General features: G+C 39.3%; 1 protein-coding gene across 2 annotated transcripts in view; it reads right to left on the reverse strand.

Moving 5' to 3' along the window:
* Positions 1-19,720: 19,720 nt before the first annotated feature.
* DROSHA (drosha ribonuclease III) overlaps positions 19,721-27,052 on the reverse strand; it is a 70,481-nt gene continuing 63,149 nt past the window's right edge. For both annotated transcript variants that reach the window (XM_066186590.1, XM_066186578.1), the window contains exons 28-32: positions 26,185-26,267; positions 25,968-26,071; positions 23,882-23,974; positions 23,039-23,085; positions 19,721-20,144 (exon numbers count right to left, since the gene is read on the reverse strand). In XM_066186590.1, coding sequence (XP_066042687.1) covers positions 20,014-20,144; positions 23,039-23,085; positions 23,882-23,974; positions 25,968-26,071; positions 26,185-26,267 — 458 coding nt within the window. In that variant the 3' untranslated portion in view covers positions 19,721-20,013. The remainder of the gene's footprint in view (positions 20,145-23,038; positions 23,086-23,881; positions 23,975-25,967; positions 26,072-26,184; positions 26,268-27,052) is intronic.

Consider the following 27,052-nt stretch of genomic DNA (forward strand, 5'->3'; position numbering starts at 1 on the left):
AATTCCTCACCTGGGAGGAAAGGCTGGGAGAATTGGGATTGTTCAGCCCGGAGCAGAGAAGATGTGACTTAATTGCCATCTTCCAGTACCTGAAGGGAGCTGGACAGACAAGATGGAAAATGATTTTTTACAAGAGCAGGTGGTGACAGAGCAACGGGGAATGGCTTCAAACTGAAAGAAAGTAGGTACAGGGTAAATGTTAGGAAGAAATTCATTACTGTGGGGGTGGTCAGGCACTGGCACTGGTGTCCCAGAGAAGTTGTAATGCCCCATCCCTCAAAGTGTTCCAGGCCACACTGGATGGAGCTCTAAGAACCTGGTCTAGTGGAAGGTGTCCCCCTTCCCATGGCAAGGGGGTTGGAAACAGATGATCTTTAAGGTCCCTTCCAACCAAGCTATTCTGTGATTCTATTAATTTCAAAGACACCTTGAACAAGAGAACCAAAGAAAAGAGCAAACATTTAAGATGCTTTAATACTTGCTTAAAAATTGCAGGAATGATCACTTAAATGAGCAGCCAAGTGAATTCGGTGTTGGTTCTTCCAATCTTACTCTCATATAACATTCCTTTTGATGTTGTAAATGAAATTTCAGTTTGTTGGATAAGGCACAAATTAAAAAAAAAAAAAAGAAAAAAACAAAAAGAAAAAACCCCCCAACATATTCTTATCCAAAATCTTTGAAGCTTTTCCTCTTTCTTTGCCAGCACTAGTACATCTTTCCCTGATTGTAGTACAGACAGTTACTGGCAAATACCCACTCTCTGCATTTTCTTTTCTCCAAACTGACTGCTACAACTAACAGTTCTTCAGCAGCTGTCTATCTCTACATCAGACCCTCAAGCACCTCTGTCCTTGCAATCAGAAAGGTTGATTCCACTTCCTTTGTTCCCCACACAGAAGCAAACATGAGCATTGTCAGAAGCCCTCAGACACTCACTATTTCTAATTGCTCCAATACTCATTACACAATTTTTGACCTTGGCAAACCATAGAGTACACAGAACCATTTGTATTTTTACTAGTTGTGGAGACACTCATGGCCTGATAGGACCTTAACATCGTATCCTACTTTATTTAAGTGTCTAGAGTTTTGTAATCACAAAGCAAAAAAAAAAAAAAAAAAAAAAAAAAAAAAAAAAAAAAAAAAAAAAGAGTGTATTCTATTCCATCTGTTGAAACCCAGTTGGGGAGGTGTTTTTTCTTTATCTGTTGTAACTCCAGGAGGATGGGTGCAACTACCTTTCTGATAACAAGCCAGCTGTTAAAAACAAGTGGGGCATTGTTTCTTATCTCTGCTCACCCTCCCATTCTCTCTGTGGCTATATCTTTTGTTAATGGGCCATTAAAACTCATCAATGACATGACACATTACATTGTCCCACGGGACACCCAAAGGAAGACCGGAGTCATCTCTGGACCCTTTTTCTCTACAGGACCATCTCTCCTTCCAACAGGACCACTCCAGGTGGGCTTACATTCTCCATTCTTCAGGGAATGGAGATACTGCCAGGGATACTCCAATCTTCCCTGGTAGATACCTGTCTATCTAAACCAAGACATTAAGCAAAAGAGAAACAAACTTACCATGTTCAAGAGAACAGAGTCAGGAAGATTGCATGCAAGGGGACACACCAATTCAAAAATTCCAAAAACCTTTGGGGCTGTTCCTTCTTTACAGAAGGAAAAACAAACAGACAACCCCCCAAAACAAACAAACAAAAAAACCCAAGCCAACAGCATCCCTCTCCGCCATCCCAATCAAGCAAAAAACCCTAAAACCCCAAGAATCTCCTAAATACATCTTTCCTTGTACCCCTTGTTGGAATTTTGCCTTTCTTTCCTCAGAACCTTGGCTGCCTGGCTGCTCATGCATGCATCTTAATTAATAACCAAATGTATGAATCCCCTCCTGATTGCTTTTACATGTTTTTCTAAACATCTGCTTCTACCTTCATTGTTAGACAAAACTGTTCTCTTCTCCAGCTCAGCTGGGGAACTTATTTCTCTCTCTCTCAGAGTGCAATTGGGTATTTCATGTCAATTATCTTAATTGGAAGGAAGCTTAACCCATTTCCCAATTACAGCTCCAGCTTATTAGAACAAACAAACTCTCAAATCTCCTCTAATAAAATAAACCCAAAAATTCCCCCAAAGAACAAACCTAAACTTTGGTAACAAGGCATTGAAAAGAGGACTGAATAAAAGAGCTCTGGTAAGTGAAAAGTGAGTAAGCTGGTATAGGAATGTAAGAAGGTGGTATGGGTCTGGCAGGCTTGCTCTCTGACACAACATTCCCCTAAGTCTGTTCTCTGAGAGCTCACAGAGAGAGCACTCCTCAGCCTGGACACAGTTTAATGTACTTTTACTCCCCACATACCAAGGTGTAGCTGTCAGAACAAAAAATAGAGGCAGGTGATTTTTTTTTTTTTTTTTTTTTTTTTTTTTTTTTTTTTTTTGCTACTGCTAGGAATCGTGATGGCCTAGATTTTTTAACTCTTTGAGTACAGAGGCAGGTTCTCTCTGCCTCCTCCTTCTCACACTGCTCCCAGACTTTATCACTCATGTTCAAACAGACATTGACTTAATGAATTTTGCCAAAAACAAAAAGCCTAAAGAGAGAAGTCATCCAGAGACAAGAGGGCCAAGCCACCTGCTCCTGCTATGAGTTTTGGTTTGGTTAACCATGGCTCTTCACATGGCCTTCGCTCTCTTGCTTGCCCATTTTTGTGCTCCAGTGTCAAATGCACAACAGCCATGTCCTTTATTACACATCTGTGAGGACAACAGATTAAAACCACTCTGTTTGGCTTCCCAGGGATGTCACCACCTTTTTGAGTGGCATCCACCTTTTATGCACATACTGGATACCAGTCTAAGAAGCTATGTGTAGAAATTATTCCACATGTTATACTATCTATTTGCGCAGGATAAATGTGCCAAATATTTAGGCCATGAAGCTGTAATATTCTTGCCCACCTGCAACATCTGCCAGGTACTGATCCAATGATGAGTGTTTCCCCCTTGCTAAGATTGCATGTTCAGAGATATTGAGTATGATGCTATTTTGATTTTGTTGTTTTCTGGTATTGTCAACATTTCTCTAAATATTTTCTACAGTTGTTTTTGAGAAACAAAGAAAAGTCAAAAATATACTTTTGAGATTCACCACTCCAATATCTTAGTATTTAATCAACCTGTAATATAATATTGATTGCAAATACTGTGGAGACAAGATATTGGTGCTTGTCTATAGAGCTAGTACTTCATGTAGCTCTTTATTGCAAAAAGAGCCTTTCAAATATTTTGCTACCAAATATCCACCTGGCCCATGGGCTCTCTCACTTTCACAGTCAAAATTTTATCATTGATTCTGGCAGAAGGGAGATGGGACTGCTGAAAGGCAATGCAGATTAACGGTTTGATGACCAGCACAAAGTGCAGCAGAGGACAAAAAGGGACTAGATCACACGTGTTTCTCCTGAGGACTATGAAATAAAAAAAGCTCATGTGAACAAAGATCTCTGGCAGGAAGGTCATGACATATAAAATATTGTGCCAAACATTCAGCATTCCGTGTTACTGCCCATTAACCATTACCTTGCAAAACCAAAACTCTCACTGAGTATCAGCTGAGACATCATCAAAACCTGTCAGCTGTATCCTTTCTCTCTCTCAATTCCTCTCCACTGGAAGGTCATGTCTTTCCTGCAGGCAGTGTTTGCTTTGTGCCAGCTCTGGTCACCCCTCCTGCATCCCCAGCCTCCAGACCAACTGGACCAAAGCTGAGCTGCAAACTTTTATTTCACTGAGCTCTTGTTCTTGCATCTCCTTTCTTTTATCCTGTGGGTAACCTACATACTTTCATAAACATTTACACCATATATTAACTATTTTTATATACATATGTATATTTATACAAAGCTGTTATGCTAATGGTTGCACAGTCTTATCTTCCTCTTGTCTTTTGAAATCCTGACAGGTACTTTGCCCATGCTCTGATTTATGTTTGCAAGTGTGAATAGACTATTCACGTTTCATTAATGTAGATAGTTCTGGGCACTCAATAGGCACCTTTTAATAACTGATAAAATCCAAAAGCCTTTTTCTATACATCCTGTACTGTCAGCACAAGTTACTCCTGTCATTGCTGGAGCTAATGTTGTGATGAAGTGAGAAAATGCGAACTCTGGAAGATATTTTGATTACTCAAGGGAAAACACTTCCCTCTTTAGGCTGCCTATCCACTGCCCAATCTCTTTGGGACAGCAGTGAGTTAGAGGCCACCAGAACACTTTCTGTGCTCCTTAGCAAATAAGGTGCATTTTTTTGTTTGGTGTAAGGGGTATTGAGTTTAGGAAAAGAAGACGCAAATATCATTCCTCCAACACTGAAAGGAAGACCCAAAAAGTAGCTTTATGAAAACCATTTTCCTGTGCACACAGCAGCCAGCTAGTGTTTTCTTCCTACCCCTCCATTCCCTTACTATCAGCCACGGAAGGGAGAGAGACCAGGGTCTGTTTGTCTCACCTCAGTACAAAGAGAGTTGCCACTGAAGGAAATGTAAAGGAGTGTTGAGGGGCAGCCAGAGAAACATTGTTCCTGACAGAAATATAACTTGGACTGTCACAAAGTGTTAGTGGCCATATTTACATCTCTCCCATAAACCTGAAGCATTAATATCAGGGGCTGGGGGGTGAAGGGGAGCTCAGAGATTTAAAGACTGCTCCAAAAAAGCATGGTGTTGGCTTCTATAACCTGGAGACTCAGAAACTGACTTCGAATTTCTTTGCATATGATGATTATTTAGTCTGTCTGTTCAGGGAAACTAAAGGCACTAGTCCTGGTGCATAAAGTGAGAAATGTGCATCAATCTGGGCAAGATTCATACACTGTTTTCTGCAAGTCTGGAACATAGATTCAAACTCTAATCAGTCTGAACTGTCACTTTGAAAAAGACTTCCACACTGGTGGAGATATGCTGATATGGTTCAGGTATGAGAGTTGTACTTTTGACTAAATGTAGGTTTGTAACAAATGCACTGCTAGGCACTGCTGGCTTCTGTCCTCAGAAGCCCTGCTGCTTTACTGCATCAGACTTCTCATCTGTTTACTGTGGTAACTTCAAGTCATTTACTATAAAGTTAGAATAAGAATACCTAGAGCAAGAAGGTTTGGAGAGAACTCACAAATGTGAGTATGCTCTAGGACATAATAGGAAATTAAGCAGAACATAATTTTGTCATTTATTGCAGAGGGGTACACCAGTACTTTTGTATGACGCCAATTTCAGTGAAAAGACCACTGTAGCTGTCCCCACCAATGGAGCAAGTTTGTAAACATGGCATTAGTTGCTATTATTGTCCGGGATTAATGCAGTACCCTCCTTTGCTGCCAATGGTTCTGCACTTGTAGGAGGATGCTTGTCTAATCAGATGTTACTTGCCATGTTATGTGGCTTTATGAAGTTAGCTTTGTTCTGATGTACAGTAATTATATTTAAGTTGCACTAGGCTGTACAGTTTAAATGAATAAATGACACTTTGGCACATCCTAGCTGTAAAAGGTCTTGGAGTTAGCTTATTTAGAAGAAAAGAGAAGAAGGAAATTAAGTCCTTGGTCTCCTATTACAGTATGTGCACAGATCACTGCAACAGAGAAAGCCAAGGAATAATTTACTATGCTATCAAAGAGGAAAAAATGCTGATGTTACCAAATATTTAGTGTTAGTGAAACATTTATAGCCCTTTCATGCAATCTACTCGGTACTTGAACAGCCTAAAACCCACATACATGTAGGTGTTCAGGTTCTTTCTCTGTTACAGATAATTCAAACTCAAGAGTGACTTCTTTAAAAAAAGTGGTTTTGTCAAGTTAAAAAAATGTCAGATTTCTTGTGTTTTCTCATATTCACTTCTATATATGCTAGAAGAAATTAGTCTGCCAGGCATAAAGACACACTTTATGTCTCAGACATGTTGATAATTCAGACTTTATGTGAGTTAGTATTTTTAGCTTTCTTAGCTCTGGCTGAGTTGAAAGAATTGATTCTTAATTTAAAGTGGTTATTTATTTTTAAAATAATTTTAGTCATTCTAAAGAAAACTTCCATAAGGGAAGCATTATCAGTCTTTTTAACTAAAGTGGCACAAATAGTATCTTTTCAATGTGGTGCCTATTGTACTTAAGGCTGAGCTATAATAAGCACAATGCTCCTTCCAGTTCCTCGTCTAAAAGAAAGGTGATTTTCTTTATTCAAACCTCTTGATCCAAGTAAGAAAGGGAGAGGAGATAAATACAGCTCTTTGCAGAGCTTAGAAGTAAAGGTTAATCATAAAGTCCAGAGCTGTTTTTAGATGTTTCCAAATGTAAAACAGATGAATTCACACCTTAAACATAAACTGACCATTCTAGTTAAAACTTTGAGAAATGAATACCTGGCTCTGCTTCTTTTTACAGAGAAAAATTACATGGTGGCCTTCTGGGGCAAGATCTTTAAAGATTTTCAATGAGATTCATGTGGCAGAAAGAGTTCTCAGAGACAAATCGATATAACTAAGTACAGAGCTCTCATACCATAATGCTGATCAGGAAAACTGGCTGCATCATCACAGGGCTGTCATTTTCTCACTTGCACTGTGTGAGATTGCCTAAGGTTTCTCACAACATTGAAATCAAACCCTCTAGTTGACAGCAGCCAGTGACAGCAGGGGATTCAGGGCAGAAGAACTTCTTGAGCGTGTGCCTTGTTAAACACATTTCTTTTTCTGACAGACTTGAGATTCCCATTCCTTGGCACCATATTACCTGCACAGACACATTCTCAGGTTGCATCTCTCCATCTATTAGACAATTTTTATAAACAAATGTGAGGCCAAAGATTTCAAGGAAAAATCACATTCTTACACTTTTTATACATCCAACACCTTCTTTTATTTGTGTTATTTTTAATCAGTCTGTTTGCAAAGAACAGAAAGGCAGTGCCTCCTCTTGAGGCGCTAAGATATTTCAGATCCTCATTTCTTCACTTCCTCATCATCAGATGAACCAGTTCTGCGGTGCGTTTTTACTTGGCTCCTTCTACTTTGTGCTAATTCCCACTGCACATACCCTGGGTGCTGCTCTGGTTTTGTTTTGCTGCTGTTAGGCACTGTCATGTTGGTGCATCTGAGGAACTGGCTACAGCAGGGCTCTGCTGTTCTCAGCACTGCATGGAGAAAATGGCAGTCCCCACCCCAGAAAACTGTAGGTAGCAAACATCTGAAGGAATTCAGGTGTAAACCAGTAAAATCAGGAAATGAGGAGCTCAGCCTGCCTTGTCACTTCTGAAAATCCTGTTAGATGTCTACATGCAGGTCTTATATACACTTACATACCGCAAGTATGTAAACCTGTAAACCTGGACTGGGATCCCGGAAGCATCTGAAGGAGGACTTGCCCACTGAATGCCATTCCAGTCTGTCCTAGCTGAGCACAGACTCTGCTTGTTCAAATGCATACATTGGTCTCACGTATGTACACAAGTTATGTGCATGACCTGTGCAGGTCTGGGCAGCTTGAATAAAAGATAGGCACCAGAGAGTTATTAAAGAAATGGAAATATAAATTCCCACTTGCAAAAATATTAGGGCTAAAGATATTTATGTGTGTATGTGTGTGTAGCTGTGTCTTAGCAATACAAGCTGATGGACATTAAAAGCACGAAGCAGTGTGAAAAAGAGATACTCTCCAGTATATTTTATGGAAATGCCCCTCACAGATTTTTAAGGTCAGTTCTGCTACTTAGCTATTAATCTTAAATACATGAGGAAAAAATCACCTGAAAAATTAGTCAAAATGTTAGCCGTACTGCTAATAAGCGGTGGAGAGCATACAAATTAGGGAGAGAGGAGGAAAAAGAAAGGAACTAAAAGGATCGACACAGGGGAAAAGAGAAACCTCAGGAAGAAAATGAACATTCCCTGTAAATATCTTTAAAGTAGCAATGTAAATGGAGGAAGGAAATTACACCAAGTCTCAGAAGAAAACAGAGAAAGAAGTAATGGCCACAAGCAAAGAAAGAAAAAGTTCAGCCTAAACATGAGAAAAACTAAGAATAATTAGGCTAGTGAAAAATTCAAGGGTGTCTGAGGTGCAATTAATGCACATATTCAAGAAGAATGAACTAAAAATAAAAAGATGAAGAGAACACATCCATTAAAGTTGAGAAGAAACACATTTAAACAATTTAAGTTTTGAGAGGAAACAAAGATGAAAGTGTTCTTTGGCACCCTGTTGGTGATTTTTCTCCACAATGACGTGGTAAATTTCAGGTTCGTACAGTGGATTAAATTGTGTTTCTTGCAACATACCTGTTTTTTCATGGTACCTGAATGTTCTTAAGTTATTTTTTTTTTTGGTGACAGCTGACGTCAGTGCTATACTTTCTTTTTTTTTTTATTTCTTTTTTAGACTTCTCATCAGTTTTAATTCAGCCACAGCCTCTCCTCCTCTTATAATTTTGTTCCCTTTCCATCCAGTTCCTTCAATCATTCTATAGACACAGGCACTGCTTTTGCAGTGACCGCCAATTTGACTGCATGCTCCTACAGTTGCACTTGCCTCAAACATTTTGAATTCTGCCTTGTTCTGAGAGAGCCTGTAGCTGCTCAGGTGAAGGTGACTGTTATAAGCTGTGCAAATGGATGACCCTTGTTCAACATGGGTCTGGTTTTCAATAGGCGTTTTCCTTCTAGAAATATCTGGTTTTCACTAAGTACATTATGATTTAGTACATAGCATAGATGCTGTTTCATCAGCAGTATTTCCTTGGTGTCTTGATAAACTGTAAATTCATGCTTTAAAATCTCAGTTACCTGGATGCCAAGGTTTCATTTCAAGGTTTAACTTTCAGCTCAACATAGATGTTTATTAAAGTCAAGGGAAGGACCCTACCGACTCAGATGAGTTAAGAAAGAGACCTTATACTTCTATTCAAGCTTAAGTAACCCTGAACATAAATTTGCCATTTGGGTCCTTTACTGTGCTGTCAGTACAACAGCTTCCACTTCTGCTGTCACAGATGGTATTCCAATTCCACGGTCTGTTTTAAGTCCTTACACAACTCTCCATACCTTTGTATGCAAGTGCTCAAAAATCCATAAAAGACTTACCCTTCCAAGTCAAAAAGTCAAGAAGTGCTGCTTTCTGCCTTTCCAGAGGGGTGATAGGCTCTCATCTAAAAAAGGAGTTGGGCAGCTACATAACTTTGATGACCTGTGCCGAAAGAACTTTGTGGTGTCCTAGTAGCTCTTGAGGTTTTCCTGGAAAAAGTGCTTGAAGCAGAGTTTCCTAGAGTGAGGCTGTAACAAAGAGAAAGAACGATAGAGTCCTAGCCCTGCTATGGATGCAAGGGCAGGTTGGCTCAGCAGTAAGGAGTTTGTGCCTGCCCAGGGACACTGACAGGAGACAAAGGGGAGAGAAAGGAAAGACAAAGTTCATAGTCCCTTAACATTTTTCTCCTCATTTTGCCATTCTAAAGTTGCCCTTGCTGGGGTTAATTAGCAACTATGAATGCCAGTGCTACAGGAACAAAGTAGATTGCAGTTTTTACCCCTCTCTCACATTTTCCATAGCTGTGACTGGACCTCAGGAATTTGACCTCTGTAAATGCTCTCTCATTACTTTCCTACTAATTAGTCTCATTTCATTTACAAGTTATATTAGCTGGGGATTTTATATGGTTTAACACATTAAAAAATAAAGCTTCTTGACATTTGAAAATACTCTCACTTTGGAGAAACTGTCAGTCCTCTTCACATCTGCACATAAGGGGATGGTTAAAAGAGTCATCTGGGGATAAAGAAGCATTCTCCTCACAGCAATGGCTATGCAAAGTGTTAAGGAGGCCATGCCATGCTGGCTTAACGTGAGCACTTGTGTCTTATAGCTATATGCCACAAATGTTTAAAGCCTACATTCAACTCATGTAATTATGGGCGTTAGACTGTTCAGAAAGATAAAAGAGTTGTCACCCTTTGCTTCTCAGACAAGAGGAGGTGATTCATCCTGCCTAAGCCATGAACTAGTCTCTGGAGATGTGGCTTTCTCTCTCCACTTATCACAGCAGGGGCCTAGGGGGGGAACCATAGCTATGACTTCAGTGTCTGCTGCTTGGTGGGATGTGATTCAGCCTTGCAGTTTAGTATGATAAGAGAACTTACTAGATGTTCTTGATTTCAGGGTATTCTGTTTTTTCTAGAGTTACAACCGTCTGCAAGTTCTAACTTCAAACATGGCCTGTAAAAGTTGGTTGTGCTCTCCACCACTCTGTGCGCATGTAAAAGGAAGGAAAATGTCACTGAAAATTCATCCTAGAGCAGCAGAAGCCAAATCAGTACATTTCCTCCCCTATGTTGGCTAAAGCACTTAAAAAACCAGAGGCCATTCCACAGAGCCAGGTACACTCACAGCTTGCTGGTATTTACCTTTAGCAGCAAAACAGCCTTCCATCTGTTCTCCACTGTCACCTCCTCGGAAATGTGACTGGGATTAAGAAGGATTAAAATTCTGATAGTGCTATGCCAGAAGTCAAAAGAGAAGCTTCCTTATCTCTGTTCACTGGAACCTCTTCCTGAAGGGGTGTCTGCTCCAGACTTGTCTTCTCTACACATGCCCCCTTGTACGGAAAAATTGCTGAACAAAAGAAACTGAGTTAAGGTGAACAACTTCAGTTGTATTACAAGTTTTAAGACATAAGGATGTGATCTATTCTGGAAGTCCCTGATGATTTATTTAGTGGGCATATTTTTACATTGTTTCCTTTAACATCAGAGAAAATGTGCCTTTGGAGAGGCACAGCTTTTATCTCATCCCTTTTAAAATCATACCACAGATCTCAAAAGAAAGGCTATGCCATGTCAGAATTTAAAACATTCACCTTATGGCTGTCACCCAAAGTAGATGAAATATATGCCATTGAGTTTTAAATGACTGCTTATGCTGCCAGTCACAGTCAGATCCTGAACTGAATGATGTAAGTTCCCTCTGTTTCCCTGAAAGCAATGAAGCTGAGTCTTTTTATACCCGAAAAGGATCTGGACCTTAAGTTTCAGTGTCTTCCAAATCAAAAGTAATTTTATCCACTTGAATAATTTATCATCATAACCTATTTTTCTTTAATTTGACTATGCTTTCGTTCCTCTCGGGCTTGGTACTTACAGCATAGCTCTCCTGCGAGAAACAGCAATGTGAAATTAGCACTTTCTTACTCAGCAGATCCCTTTCCTGTGAGAAGTCAGAAAGAGTGCTGCTTATCTTACCATGAAAAGTACTAAAATCTCTCTTTTGCCCCTTCTCTGCTTTCCACCCAGAAGGACCAGTGGAGCCAGGGGGGAGCAAACAGGTCAGGATTTTTGGTTCTTGTATTTGTGTGACAGTCAACCGAGCTCCAGAGCCACCTGGGCAGGCTGTGGGTCTCTGGGTTGTGACCAGCATGACCCTCCTGCTACTGACAGTGAAGCTGTAGCTGCCAGCAGAGCTTGCAGAGCTGCTGCCACTAGTGGCAAGTGAAAACAACATGATTTCCCACTTCCTGCTGATGTGGTCAGCTCAACAGAGACAGACAGTCATGTGTTTAAAATTAATCTTAGGCATAAGGACTGCAGGACGATGGCCACTGAAATTCTAGGGATAGGAAAACAGATGAAGCTGTCGGTTGATGTGCTGTAAAGCATCTCAGGTGTGAGCACTTTTGTACTAATCCTGAGGAATTTGTTTACCTAAAATAGATTCTGGAATCAGACTGGGGGGCCCAAAATCAAGTAAGATTAGGGGACAATTTCTGAAGAAACTGGTTGTTCATACAGAGACCAATAAAGTAACATTGGAGTAAGATCTCTCGAGGAAGACAATACATTTCGAGGCAATACTCCCCCCAGTGCACCCAATTTTTTTTTCTACTTCTCCAGATAAGTCCTTTCTGAAACTCACACCGCAAATTCAAGATTAGTTTTCCCCAAGAAAGCATATGCAATACATTGTAAAAATAGGAACTTTCAAGGGAACTTTGAATTTCTCTTTGCCATAAGACATAATTTATTATAAGGATGGTCTTCAAATTCAGAGAGTCTTTAACATATGACTAAGTCTGAAGTCACTTTGTCTGTCAAAAGGTAAAGGGCAAATGAGTTATCAGGGCAGCTGGGTCATCAGAATTCATTCTCTTTGGACCTGATGTGGTAAAAAATAACATCAGTCTTCCAAACAAGTCCCAGAAGGCCACAAATCCTAGCCTTCCAACAGGCCAACTCATCCAACACAAAGGTCAGCATCATTAAACAGAATAAACAAACCAATCCCAGAGCCAGAAATGACAGATCTGCCTGGGAGGGGAAGGAGTCATGCAGCTGTCTCTCTGGGCTTCTTTCATTTCCACACTTGCACAGTCCTGAACTTTGTGCGTGCCCACACCCACACACTTGCCCTCCTGTATTTCACTCCATACACGTGTGTGCACACATACGCCTCTACAATGGGTGCATGCATGGGACCATGCAAAAATCCCCTCAAAACATGGGAATCCATGAGACAGGCCATTACCAAACAGTATGGAAGCAGCAGTTGATGGAAATGAACCCTTCTGATCATGTACTGTTCTCTTGACCTCTAGCCTTACTCCTCACTGCCCTGCAGGAAATAGTGTTTTGGTCAGGGCCTAACAAAAGCTTGTGGAGCTGAGAGCCTGTTTCAACTTCCAGTTCTCACTACCACCTCACCAGTTTCTGCCAATCAAGGCCGGGCTAAACCCCATTCTCATTCCTCTGCTGGCCTTCTCACCAGCTGAAAAGGCACAGGATGTTTTCCCACCAGCACTGGTACTGGCACCCAACACTCCCAGCCCAGGATCATGCTCCAGCCTGCCCTTCCACGTTCCGTTACTGCCCTGGAGCCAGCAGGGCAGTAAGACTAAGAAGAGGGGATGCTTCTCTCTTTTTGTGATGTCTAGCCATGGCCCCCTCTATCTATCTACGGCCCAAAAATCTATTAAACAATTAATTTTCAAGGAACCAAGGAAGTAACTTAGGCACTTTGAAGCCAAGTACTTTTCACAGATGAGAGCACAGCTGTTTGCATGCTTATTTCCTTCTGTCACCACGCTGGAAATATATCCTGTGCTTAGAGTCATACTAACCTCTAATGGATTTGGTGAGGATACAGACTTTAAAAAACTACAGGCATTAACGCCAGGCTATGAATCCAGAAGGAAGACCTGCCTTCTCCTGTGTGTGTGTGTAATAGGCCCAAACCTCAGCTCCAGACCAGCATGACAATGCTGCTTGTTCCTACCTGAGTAACTCCCCTCACACACTGTCCTGAGGTGCTGAGCCTTGGAGTTATGATCTCGAGCTGCCACAGCAGGAGCTCAGCAGCAAATGTGAACATGGTGGCTGTGGAGAGAAAGAAGCTCCCACCATGCAGGACCAGCCACTTGAGTTTTCTTTCACTTTTTAAAATTACTTTTACAAGCTTTCAGTATGAAAGAGATTAGGGAAAGCCCCATTCTAGGCTGCTGTGCATGAAATTTAAAACACCCATATTAATGCAGAAATAAACCAACTACAACATCTAAAGGTAAATGCTGTAAATAAGTAGTTATGCAGTACAACAACAGGACAAATCTCAGCTGGGACTTGACAGATTCAGGTTTTGTTCTCATTTCTACCCTTGACCCGTTCGGTGACTTTGAGTGAGTTGTTGCTTCCTTTCTATTTCTTTCTGGGTCAGGGACTGCCTGTCATTTTGTGTTCATAGCAGCTGGCATGAAAAGCCCCAGTCGCAGTGAAGATCTCTGGACACTACTTCAATGAAACCAATATCTAAATAGCTGTTAAAAAAAAAAAAAAAAAAAACACAGGGAGGGAAGCATTTTCTTTCCTTGGTAAAATGGTATTGTGTTACAACGAGTGAAAACTTCAGATGTTTCATTCAGTATATAAATACATACATACATAACTGCATTTACACAAAACACACACATATTCAACCATATTCCTAATTAAAATGTAGAAAACTATCACAGCTTTACCTGATTACTTTCCACTGCTGTATCTCATTAATGTTTTATCATCTCACTTCTAATAGATTTGCTATATCTTACCAATAAGATTTATTTTCTAGCTTTGCATAAAACTCAACTCTGAATGCATTTTGAAAGCCATCATTATCCCAAGCACACAGCACAGAATTGTATTTATATTACAATGAAACCCCATATTTTTCAGTCTGTATTTGAAAGTAGTTAACATTTTTCCATCCAAATCAATCTGCTTCTCAGCAGTCAGTGCTGAAATAAGCCTTTTTCTAGTGTTTTAGGCATCTGTTCTGCCTTTTCTTAACTCTCTCACCTCACTTACATGTATAAATGTCCATTTATAAGCTGCCAGCTGAAATAGATGCCAAATTTAATCCAATTGCATAAATTCACAACATAAGCTGCAAAAAGTACATCACTGCATGCCTCAAGAATTCACAGCCTCTCTTAAAACGTCTGACAGAATCCCTGAAATTGTACTGGAAAGCTTCAGTACTTTTTTTCCATGGATGTGCAGCGAGGTTTTTGTTCTTGTTGTGGGAACTTGATTTCTGATGTAAGTGTTGAGGTATGACTTGCAAGAGCAAAGAGCTCAAGGTCATTTATCTTCTAGTCTCAGTGAACAAGGAATTGCTGCCCTATCTGCGAAGCAGAAGTAAGGGTCAGGGAACCTTTAAATAGAAGTTAGTAGTGCTACAGACCACATTAAGAACAAACAAACAAAGAAACATTGAAAAATAATAATTAAAATAAAGGCAATGGGAGCAAAGGGAATCCTTGAAAACCTGTTTTGGGCTAAAGCCATTTAATTCTCTGAAAGTTTTGAGGTCTTAAAAGGTTGGTAGTAGTGTCACCTTATTTTGGATGTCTGGTCAAGCTCTGGTTCAAAAATCAGAAAACAATAACATATAGATTGATTTTGATTGTTATTGTACAGACATCAACTGAGATGGGATATTGGTTGTAAAATCTGACACATTCTGACAGGTGGAACACATTTAAAATGTTTGGGGTTTGGAAGAAGAAAGCAGAGCAGCATTAAGTAACAGAAATTTTAAACATTAAGGATAAGAAAAAATGTGGGTTTTTTTCCTTCTGATGGTTTGATATTTATTTTTTCTTAATGATTAAGTTTAAAGACACTTACGTGTTTGACAATGTTTTTCATCACAAGAACAAAAGATAAATGCAGCAGTTTTGGATGACTTATTCCATGAGATCATTAAAAATTCTTATCTTACAGATTTTTTTTTAATATAAAAAAGACATTTATAATTTGATACAGAATAGTATAGGCATTTTCAAATGCTGCTGGATTGAGAAATGGCTGCTTTTTGTCAGCTCAAGTATCCCTCTGGAAACAGCTGCAGTATTCGAATTCTATTTCTAGTTGGCAGCAGAAACTGGTCACCATGTCAGAACTGTTCTGACAGAGTAAATGACTGAAGGAGGAACCTGCAGGGAAGTAAATTCATTTCTTTTAGAAAGAAGTGACATTTTTTTTTAGAAATGTTGGCTGAGCTAGGATCAGTGGGATCCCATGGGTTCCCCTGACCACCATCCCCGTCTTTAAATAAGTAACAAGCTACCTCCAGTGACAAACACTTACCCATCACTGCTGCATCACTTCTGGACCACTGATGTATGGCCTGCTTCTGCCACCAGTGCAAGTTCACAATTTGTCAGCTCAAGAGCCTGTCCTTTGCTCATGGATTACTTTTGAAATGTCTGGTCAAAGTGGAAGGGTTTATTTATTTATTTATTTAATCTAAAGACTTGTACAAGCAACACACTTGTTTGGGCTCTGGTTTCCGACAGTAGAGTCCTCAATCTCCTTGATCACTGTTTTCCAAGTCTCCACAGGAAAAGGCAATGAGGGTGTCAGTGCCCAGCCTGCAGGGCCGAGTTCTCTTTTCTCCCCTGAAGACCCTCTCAGGCATGGCAAGAGAACTGTAGCAGGCTAGCAAGGATGATACTAAAGCCACAGACTAAGGCATCCACTGGATAAGGCATCATTGCACCCCCACAGACATCCTGAGCCCGGCCCCCCCAGTGACAATTTTGTCCTTTTCATCTCCTAGTAACAGAATAAATAGTCCCTCCACAAAGGTACTGTGAAGAGCAACAAAATGACATGACTGACACATTTAGGTAGGATTGTATGGCAAGCCACAGGCAAATCACTTGCACCCTTATTCAGAAAAGGCTTTGAAATCCTTTTGAGAAATGCAGTGATGATCAAGTCAAAGGGAAATACACTTAGCAAGACTCAGGGTGCAAGTTGGTGCTCCCTTTGTCACCTGTAGCAGGCAGGGGAAGAAAAGGGCCTCTAAGGTAAGCCCTGATGGAGAGAGAAATATGCACAGCTGGAGCATTGCAGCTGATTTAATCTCAGGGGCACAGAAAAAATGTCAACCTGTGACATGGGGAGTGGGTAGGAAAGGGGAGAAGTAGGGTGGATGTACAGGTCACAGAAATTTCTGTTGCTGTATCACCCTCATCAAAGACAATGCAGAATGGTAAATGATGCAGATGATCAACTCCCTGAGCTCTTACAGGGCTTTACAAACTTCCACCAAAAAGAAACCTTTTACAAGTGAACCACTCACTTCATTTAAATATGTAGCCTGTATAATCAGAGTCTTTGAAGTAGGGAGACAGATGATCAGGATTTGCCTTTTGATCTTTCCAAATTGTTTTAGCAAGTAACAACAATGCCTGAAGTCTTTTCTGGGAAACTTTATTAGCAACAATGTTTACAACAATCTTAGAGACCACGGTTCTCTTAGTACTGCTGTTAAATAATCCTTCAGAAACTGAAATCTTACAAAGCAAACTCAGGCTCAACAAATAACATCATGAATTTTATGTAAATTCAATTATAATCCCCTATCAAATCAGCTACAATTCTACTAAATGCTCTGTACATAATCATATTAAAAATATTCACAGGATCTGTTGGATTTACACAGATCTGAGTCTTGTTCTCTATTCATCTACTTGTACTCAACTCAAGCCAATGGATCTGGCAAGAGAACCTCTAGCTCAGAGGATCTGAAGCAAAGTAAACAAGAGACCCCCTCACACCTTCAAAAGAGCAGCACAAGCTGCCTAGTTTTAAGCTAGAGCTGTTCCACTGATTAGCACGAGTACAGTAATTTTTATCAAGGCAACTTGAACAAGCTTCCCCTCATTGGTGTATGTTGTAAAGAACTGTGCTCACATTTTACATTCCACACAACTCCTGAAACCAACAGGAACATTCACAGCCACTGCTTTTAGACAGCCCATACATAGAAAGACACTGTGGTTTGAATATAGGAAACAGGACCTTTTCTTTTTTAAACTTTTTTTTTTCTTTTTTTTTTTTTTTCTGAAGACAAGACAAGGAAAACAAAATTACCTCAGGCAATCTTCCTCGCCCACACTTGCAGCAAAAAAAGGGAAAATAGCCCACTTGTAAAAACACAACTTGTAGTTATCATCTACATTTTTTTGAGGAAAGCCTAAAATTCATTAACTGCAGTAACTGGAATGCAGGAATTATTTTAAAAGTTTGTTTTTTCCAGGCAGTTTCTGGGTAAAAGAAGAAAACGACAGTCCTGGGTTCTGCCCCCAGAACAGCCTATCTGATAAATTCAATCTATTTAAAAAAAAAATACTTATGAATAAGACTGCAGTCTTCTTACAGCTGAAAAGTAAAATTATATATAGGAATAATGAAAGTAATGTTAAACTATGAGCTAACAATTCCATTGGGGTACTTTGGTGATGTCAAATATGCTGAAATTTGCTAAGCAATCATACACCTGAAAATGAATTTTCTTTTCAATAAACATATGAAACAGGTCACAGTTAAGAGGGAAAAAAAAAAAAAAACCAACAAAACAAAACAGTGGTTTACACAGTTACGTTTGACCCTGTAGCACCACACCATTTCATCTTACTGCTAGAAGCAGAGGGGCAAAAGAATTTGAAATACAAAAGACTTTGTGAACAGGGGACTTGCTGGTGCTTCTCAAGCTTCCTACTCTTGAGAAGCATTTCAGCTTTTTATTTACCCACTGAAGCTACAGGAAGTTACAATCACTTCTCAACAGTCAAATGGCAGCAGCATTCAGCAGAGAGCAGTTCCCTGCCTTTACCTTGTTTTTATTCCCTCCATTATGTTTTAATGGTTTATCACTCTCTAAATTACCGAATGTGTTTGTTTTTTTCTTTTCTCTCATCCTCTGAAATGGATTTTAAGCATTAATCCATTCAGAAAAGGCAAATCATAGAGGCTGGAAGAAGTGAGGTAGTGTTGTGGGCTCAAGTGTAAAAAACCCTCCTTATGTAAGTGCATCTCACATTGCAAGTGTAGAAAAGTATGCTTCTGAAAACACAAATATTGATTAGCTCCGAAGTGAAACTTTGGGAAGACATTTGTGTAGTCTGGATTTTTCAGCTTCATTTGGTGTCTACTTTGGCACCTGCAATGAAGTGCTTTTCCTGATGTCCATCCCACACCTACAGAGAGGTGCTTCAGACAATCGCTGAAGAAGCTGCTCAGTGCAGTGTGGATGTTGGGCATAAGTTTTCCTCCATCAGTCGGCATGAATTCCTTGGGCTGGATTTATGCATCCATGCTCACAAAGCTGCCCCATACTTTAACACATATAGCTGTGGGACACCAGAAAATGCATAAATGACTGGCCAAAAAGCATCTTTTCTCTTTCAGGAAGAAAACATGCAGCTAAGGAAAATAAGGGTTCAATCTGTTTTGCGGATCAGAAAAGAAAGAAAAAAATACTACACAATACCTACCAAGGGACTGTATTAACCGAGAACCAGTATAATGGAAATGAACGGCACGAAGCAGCAAAATTAGAAGAACAAACAACGCTGGTAACCAGTGGGAAAAAATACCAACAGATACAGTGGATTTTCCATTTCTGGTGCTGTTCTGAGCTTTTATAGAGGAAACATCTGTCTGTCTAATACAAGCCACAGACACCAAAGAAATCAAGGAAACTGGGTGACTTAAAACTGCACACCACCTTTTGAACTACACTTTGGGACAAATTCTGCCCTTCTTTTAACAAAAACCGTTTTCAATGAACCTCTCTGGAACAGCACCCACACAGAGTTTCTAATACACCATTTCACAGTAATGGCCACACTGGTATCTTCTTGTCAAAGAAATCCATTAAAGCAGGCACCAGCCTGACAGAACAAGAAGCTGAGAAAGAAAATAAACTTGCTAATGTAAACTACATGTACATTCTCTACAAAAACTGCCATTCTCTTGCTTCATAATTATCTTCTCCTTTGAGTCTTGTAACAGTGATTTAAAAACAGAACTCCTCAATCTTCGACACACCTGTGTCACATTTCAGATGTGTCATCCACTGTTCAAAGCAAAACTGACTATCTCCTTTTAATTACTGTACCACTTTCTGTAAAAAAAGGGCCTGAACTTTAAAGCTCTGGTCTAGCAGACTCAAGAAGTAAATTTAGCTGCAAAACTTGGGTACACGCTTAAGTGCTCAGCTGAATCAGTTTCTCATAATACTTTTCTTCTCCACAGCAGAGTTCATGCAATAACTTTGCTAGTCACTGACAACACAGCACTTAGACATAGGAGACAATTATTAAACAGCTTTTCCTATTAGCTTTTGAAATTAATACTTTATTACTTCATACAAGACAGTAAAGATAATCAACAACTTTTCATAAAAATTAAAAGGGCTTAAACCCAAAACTTATTAAAAAACCAAACTTAAAAGCAAACTAAAGAAATACTGTATTTGCACACACTTTTAAAAGAAGAGATTACAATTTTCTTCTTGATATCAACAGGCACTCTTCATTCATTATCTGCAAGAAACTAGGTTAAGTCTCCATAGGCCACAGTCAGAGTTATTAAGTAAGTAAATATGCCACTGCTTCTGTGCCCTTCTCTTATTTTCTTGCTTCTTCAGTCTCCTCTGACTCTCTCTCTTGATGCTCTCTTTCCCACCTCAGTTCTTTCAACTCTTGTCTGTATTTCCGTTCAATGAACCGTTTCTGATGGGCCATCTGGGGAAAGTTATCTGACACAAGGAGAAATATTTTACATTAATAAACAAACTGGTAACAGAGAAAGACTCAGCTCATTTTGTTTTAAACTTTGATGTCATTAGAGGTAGGGGGAACAATGTTGTTCCCATTTTTACTCATTTATTTCTTATAGTACATAGTAAACCAGGACTGTGTTGTAAGACTTGGGTTTCTTTATGGTTTCTTTACATCTGTTTCTCCTGCTACAAAGCATTGCCAAATCTAATACACTCAAAAAAATAATAAAAAAAAATAATCCTGGTATAGCAACATGGCCAGGTATTACCTGGATTTTACATTCTGTTCCCTTAGCAACAGGTGGTAGATACTGAAAAATGAATGTGAAACTACTGTCAATGCTGTCAGGGTTTTTTTATCTTGTTCTCACTCCAGAAAGTATGAGCCACTGGTTTCAAGCATTGTACAGATGTTTCCATTATTTTTATTATTGTTTACACCATGCAGAATCAACTACATGCCTCACACTATGGCAGGGATCCTAATGGGAAAGTAATAAGTGCAGCAGGATGGAATGCAGTTAAGTCTGCTCCTGAAAAAGTTAGTGCTTGGCTATGTACCAGAAGACAGCCTTAGCGCAGTCTAAGAGCATGGATGAGTGAAGACTGCCCAAAACAGACTGGACAAGGCTGAGGTGATGGAGAAATAGCTGGGGAGATGGATGCTTCTGCTTTCAGGCATTTGTCCATTGGCTGATGTGCAGGTACACATTAGAACCAAGACAGTAAAAACAGCTTATATAATTGAACAGCATTGCTCTCACTTCAGCACTGCTCACAGAATGTGACGTTTTCTGCATGAGCAGGGTGCTGACATTTACAGGTGTCTGTGCTGTGGAGACCTGCACCCTCCAGACAGTCAGAAAGCAAAGGGGTGGTAGAATATGCGACAGGCTGCAGTTGGAGGTAAATCCTGCTGGGATCACACAGAGCTCTGGGATCAGCACTGGCTACCTAACCAGTCTGAGATGAATGCAAAAGGTTACTACACTGACCTTTAAAGCCATAAACAAATCTGGTAGATGTCTCAGCAAAGGACTGCTCTCTCTCTTGCTGGCTATTGAGAGAGAATTCAGCTGAGGCTTCTCAGGGAGGAGTATCTTGGCACTGAGCTTTTTCCTCCTTTTTCTGGGTCCCAGGCAGCACGGATTCTCAGCTAGAGAATATGGTGCAGAAGCCACATAAACTGCAGGAGTTTGTGGTAGAGCAGAATAACTTTCTACTGCTTTGTTTTATTGGCCAGTGAAATTTGTGCCTTTTATTAGGTATCTACTACAGGAATAAAAGGTTTATTCATCTGTTATTTATAACTTGGGCATAGGAGAGTATATTTATTTAAACCAGAAAGCAATCTAAACAAAATTGGTTTTAAAAACACCAGTGCTTTGCTTAATGGAGTTCTGGAATATTTTGTTGCTCATGTGCCCCATAAAATCAAAATCAGAATTTTAGCACTGTGCCTATAACATGATTCTTTAAGAACTCAGCTCGGTAGCAAACTGTTCTAATGTATTTAGGATGGTAAGAAGGAAACTCATGTAATAAATTCATCATGGCTATTATACAAATAGGTATATGAAAACTACTTTTATTTGAAGTTAACTACTTATGCATTAAAAAACCCAACAAACAAACCAAACCACTGCACAACATAATAGAACAGGGGCCTTTAAGGGTTGTGTAACTTCTATCCTGAAAGAAAATTAAAACTTGATTGGCAAGGCACAGAGAAACTAACTTGAAAGTTGGCTCTGTTTTGAATTGAAGGGCAGCAGGAGCACAGACCTCTAGAGTTCTACGGTATTTAAACAAATATATATGTCAGAAGACAGCTGTGAAGTCCTTGGATTGATAGGCCATAAAACTCACAGCTCTCCTGAGTGGTGATACTGTCACAAGAAAAGTCACTCAAAGAAAACTTTAGTAACATCTTGCAGATACTCAGCAGAGAAGGGAAGTTACATTTTTCTACTTGTCAAATTTACTGGTGGTGAGAAGTATATGCTTAGCAGATGGATGCAAAAACATATCTGAACTACACAATTTATTGCCTTCTGAAATTTTAAACTCTTGAATTTCCACATGCAGAGATAACAGATTAAAAACCTTTGACATCTGAGGAACTGCATGTGTTTCCTTTGAATGAAATGCAAAAAGTGGACTCCCCATGTTCTTCTCAAAAGAGAATTTCTGCTGCACAAAATGTTTGTAATCTATTTGTTTACAGATCACCCACACCTGGCACTTTAACCCAACCGACTGAAGTTATTTCATGTAAGAGGCTTGCCCACACTCATTCATATCTGAGACTACATTTCAATGAAGGACTGCTCCCATGCTGGCTGTGCAGCACGTAATTTAGAGAGATGTATACACAGATCCCTAGATCTGCAGCTGATATTAGCCCTCCTTCACAGATAAAGACAGATTTAAATTGTTGGGCATCTGCCTCTTAGATTTTAACCTAGTCTACTGATAATCTGAGATCAAATTTTATTTTCTAAGGTCGCAGTTTCCTCCTCCCCTGAATTAAAGGGTGAGACAACCTGAGGAGCATCAGAGACTATGCAGTCTTATCCCACTGCATGCATAACCATGGAAAACCGCAGTGAAACTTTACTGCACAGGGTTCCCTTGAAGTTGCATCCTCTGTAGCTGATCAGCTCTCGTTAAATACCTGCTGGGATCATATCAACTTCAACTGCTACAAAACTGTCTTTAAAGTACTAAGAGGAAAACCTGCTACTTAGAAGCTGACAGCACTTAGCATATGTGTTCTGTTCTAAACTTATCCCCCACAAAATCTGCACCTTGTCTCACTAAAGAACGAGGAAATAAACTTCGAATTCCCTGTTGCCCAAAATTCTTACATTTTTCAAGTGCGTCCATTGCAGCTCCCATTTCTGCTTGCTGAATACTGTGAAAGCCAAACAAAAACATGTTACATGAGATCTAAGCTGTACAGAATAAACTAAAGTTTCTGACAAAGTGAAGCACTAGTTACTCTTTTGTAATGAAACTTTTTGGATAACCAGCAGCTAGTAATTCCCAGAGTGTATGATATATCAGCCTTTCCATAAATATGTGAGCAACAGTACTACATCTCCAGTAGAATATTTCTTAACTTAGATCAATAACAAAAACAAAATATTCCAGTCCATTCTTCACTAAAGCATATGATCTTACTTGAGAGAAAAAAACAGAACAAAATCTCAGATGTGTGAATGTTAAAAAAAGCAATGATATTTTTATAACCACCACCTGATTTGGTAGCATAAAATCAGGGTTTTGGGGTTCATGGTTGAATCTTTGAACCCTTAAAACCATTCCAAAATGCCAAGAAGCAGTAATGTCAGGAAAAAAAACAACATAATAGTGTGGAACTCTTAAACCTGCCAGTGTAAGTTGCATAGTAATCCACTAGCAAATACCAAGACAAAGACATTACTTCCTGGAAGCTGTTCTGCAGTTTCTAGTCTGAGAGCCACAAATCTTTAGCAGTGCCAGTCACCTTGAAGGCAAGTTCACCAAAAAAAGCTTAAGATCCAAAATTATACCAACATAGAACCCTTCAAGAATTCCTGAAGCAGAAAAGTTTGAAGAAGGCTCTACAGCTTTCCTTTTTCAGGGCAGACCATACAATGATCTATCTCCATGACTAGTCATTTTGGACACCACCACACTCTTAACACCATGTTAATTTTTTACTATACCTTGGACCTTTACCACATCCTATTCTTTCCCCTTTGAAGTAAACAGCTACTGTGTATGTCCTGGCATGAGAAGGTCCCACAGTCTGCAAGGTCCTGAAAGAAGAAATATTTTATTCAAGCAGGGAGTATTAAAACACAGAAACTACTTGTGGCACATAGCTCATCAAGCTTTCAGTCTGGCCAATACATATAGTGCAATTAATGCAAAATGTAGAGCAAGGGTTGAAGGATGTCTGTATATATCACATTAACCCAGAGCTTACTGGAACAGTATTTATATCGACCACGTTTATTACTCCAGGCTCACTCAGGAGCACCACATGAAAATTAAAACCTTATTTAACCTATAAGCAAAAATGCAAACTGTAACATCAAGTGTTCAAACACACTGAAAACACTTGTAATAAAGTAATAAATTATGCAGAGCTGTGCAATTGCAAATAAACACACCCATACAATTATGTGTGCATTAGAAGTTTAGTCCCTGAGAGTTTTGCAGGGAGCAAGATTTTATAAGGACTTTATATTAGACATGGTAGCTCTCTACACTGAATTATCACAGTACAAAGAAATTTCCCATCAGCTTTGAAAAGTTAGTTTGTCACAAAACAAACTTTCCATTTGACCTAAAGTCTAGGATATACATCAACAACCACCTAAAAGGGAAAAGGCAATTCCCTAGATGTGCAATGAATTGCTTCTTTTGCAGTTTCTTACTGCTGTCTCAAATCGCTCCCCACTTTCAGATCAAGTTCTGTCCACTACCTTGTTTCTTCTCAGAAGGAGCATGAATTTCACATCAATTTTTAAAGTATCTAACTAAGTACTCTATCTCTCCCTGCACTGTGACAAGAGCAAATAAAACCCACCCTAAATTTAAAAGCAATAGCACTGACTGCAGTGAAACAGATAACCCCAAGAAAAGGAATTTAACAAGATAATAGGAAGATAACAGCATATTACTAGGTCTGAGCTGTACTATAAAAATCAATTTATCATCACAGCAAAACAAAACAAACATTTGATACTTGATACTAAGAGGTTTTTACAAAAACAGGCAATTGTTTTTTATTGAATTCATCCCCCTCACTCAAGACATAGCCCTGAATCCTCAAAAAGACACTGAGGAGTCAGACCTGCACAACACTGGCTGTAGTGTTCAGGGGATGGCACTTCTGAAGTGTAGTGTGTGTTACCATCACTGAACTGCTACACTGCATTGGAAACTTCACTTCAGTACCTGTAACAAAGGCACTCACACTTTCATTCTTCATATCTTTGTGATATAATAATCCCAGCAACACAAGCCTTGAATTTTCATAGCCTTTATCTTTTCTTTTGGGGCTAGCATTGCACCCTTTCCTACATTAACTGAATGGATACAATATACAGCCTAAGGTTTATTATTTAGCATCTTTTTGAAGCAGCTATTACACTATTTAGCAACTGGAAGTGAAAAGGGAAATTATCCCATCCAGCTTCAGGTATCTAACCAGGGTGTACAAGTTAAAAGGTTCACTGCCCTGAGCTCTTTGTCATTGGACACAGGAACATTTGTGAGCTGAACTGCACAGCAAAAATGTCCAAAACTTATGCTGCCCTTCAATGCCTGCCTGAGCATGAGAAACAGTGCCTATAATGGGGAGGTGTACCATAAGGCATTATTATGTTTGCATAATAATCAAGAAACGTCATCTGTGACTAAGAACAGAAAGGAGATACCTTGGCTTCATAACAAAACATTTGCTTAACTCTTTTATTTTAATACTGTCATTCCTTACATTAAAAGAAAAACAAATACAGAATTATACCAATTAAATACTCCAAAATAAAAGCTATATTTTCCCCTTACGACTGTAAAGGTAAAATGCTTAACTGTTCCTGGTAACTTGTTCCTTGTAATGGCTTAAAACACTTAAACCTTAGAAAACAGTATTTTCTATTTTCAGACAAAGAGAGACTAGAGGGCTTGGATAATGACAATAAAAAACAAACTATGGGAAAAAGGTACGGTGACTGATCACATCTTGCTCCATATACAAGGAAGAGTTATAATTAGCTGGTAACCATAGATGCCTGTTCTTACTTGTAAAGAGGAATGTCCGGCTCCTTTCCTTCTGTCCTGAGAGTCAAGCAGCACTGCTGAAGCTGAGATTTAGGATCATTCCAATCTTGATTTAAAATAAACTCCTGTAGGGAGTCCACAAAGATGCTTTTACGGTTGAGGGATTGTAGTAAGAGTTTCAAATGCCACAGTGTATTAAAACATAGCGGCAGGAAAGTAGGAAACAGACTGATCTTACCTTTAGCCGTGGAAAAAAGCAAACATTCATGAAAGTGTGAACGTATTCCAAATCTTTATCAATGTACAGGGCAGCAATAAAGGCTAGGGGGGAAAAAAGGTACTGTCACTCATCCAAGGAGAGCATTATTGGCTTGCACTTTTAGAAACAAGTATCTCTGAGTACTTCAAAGCCATATTCAATTACATTTCAGAGCAGTGATCTGATGAGGGTATTATGCTGCATACTCGGGGAAAAAAAATCAAGTTGATCAAGAGATTAAGTGATTTACCCAAATCCACCCAGTCATTTAAAGTCCTAGAAACAACACTCTGCTCCTAATCTCACATTTTAACCAGGAGACCATGAATACATACAAATAAATCCCTACTGGGTACCATAAAATAATTTAGATATAAATCACTCCTGTTTGTGTGCTATTTCCATTTGTTTACAGGATTTTGCAAAAGCCAAATGGTCTGAATGGCTTGCAAAATACATCAAAATATACAAGATAGGGATTAACTTTCTGTGCAGAATATTTATCACTCTTTCTATTTCATGGGAAAGAAGGTAGCACGAACTTCCAAAAATCAACTAAAAAATAATTTGATTTCCATGTAGCCTTTCCCTCTTTTGGAGTGACCATTTTAAAACCTCCTCAAGTGCAGACAAATGAACCACAGAAATATTCACCTGCTGAAGGAACTATTTTGTCTTACCACAGTGTCAAGAACATACTAATTAAATACTGAAACTGCTGTTAAATAGCTCAACTCATATCATAAACTTTAACTTTGAAGACATGCTTTTGACCTGGTCATCTCGATCCCTCAACTTCTAAGCCTTCAACTTTCTGTCTGCAATTATGCCTCCTTCACACTTTTAT

Source organism: Chamaea fasciata, unplaced genomic scaffold (assembly GCF_029207755.1).
Source record: "Chamaea fasciata isolate MVZ Bird 193981 ecotype frontalis unplaced genomic scaffold, bChaFas1.0.hap1 SCAF_1, whole genome shotgun sequence".
Classification (NCBI taxonomy): domain Eukaryota; kingdom Metazoa; phylum Chordata; class Aves; order Passeriformes; family Sylviidae; genus Chamaea; species Chamaea fasciata.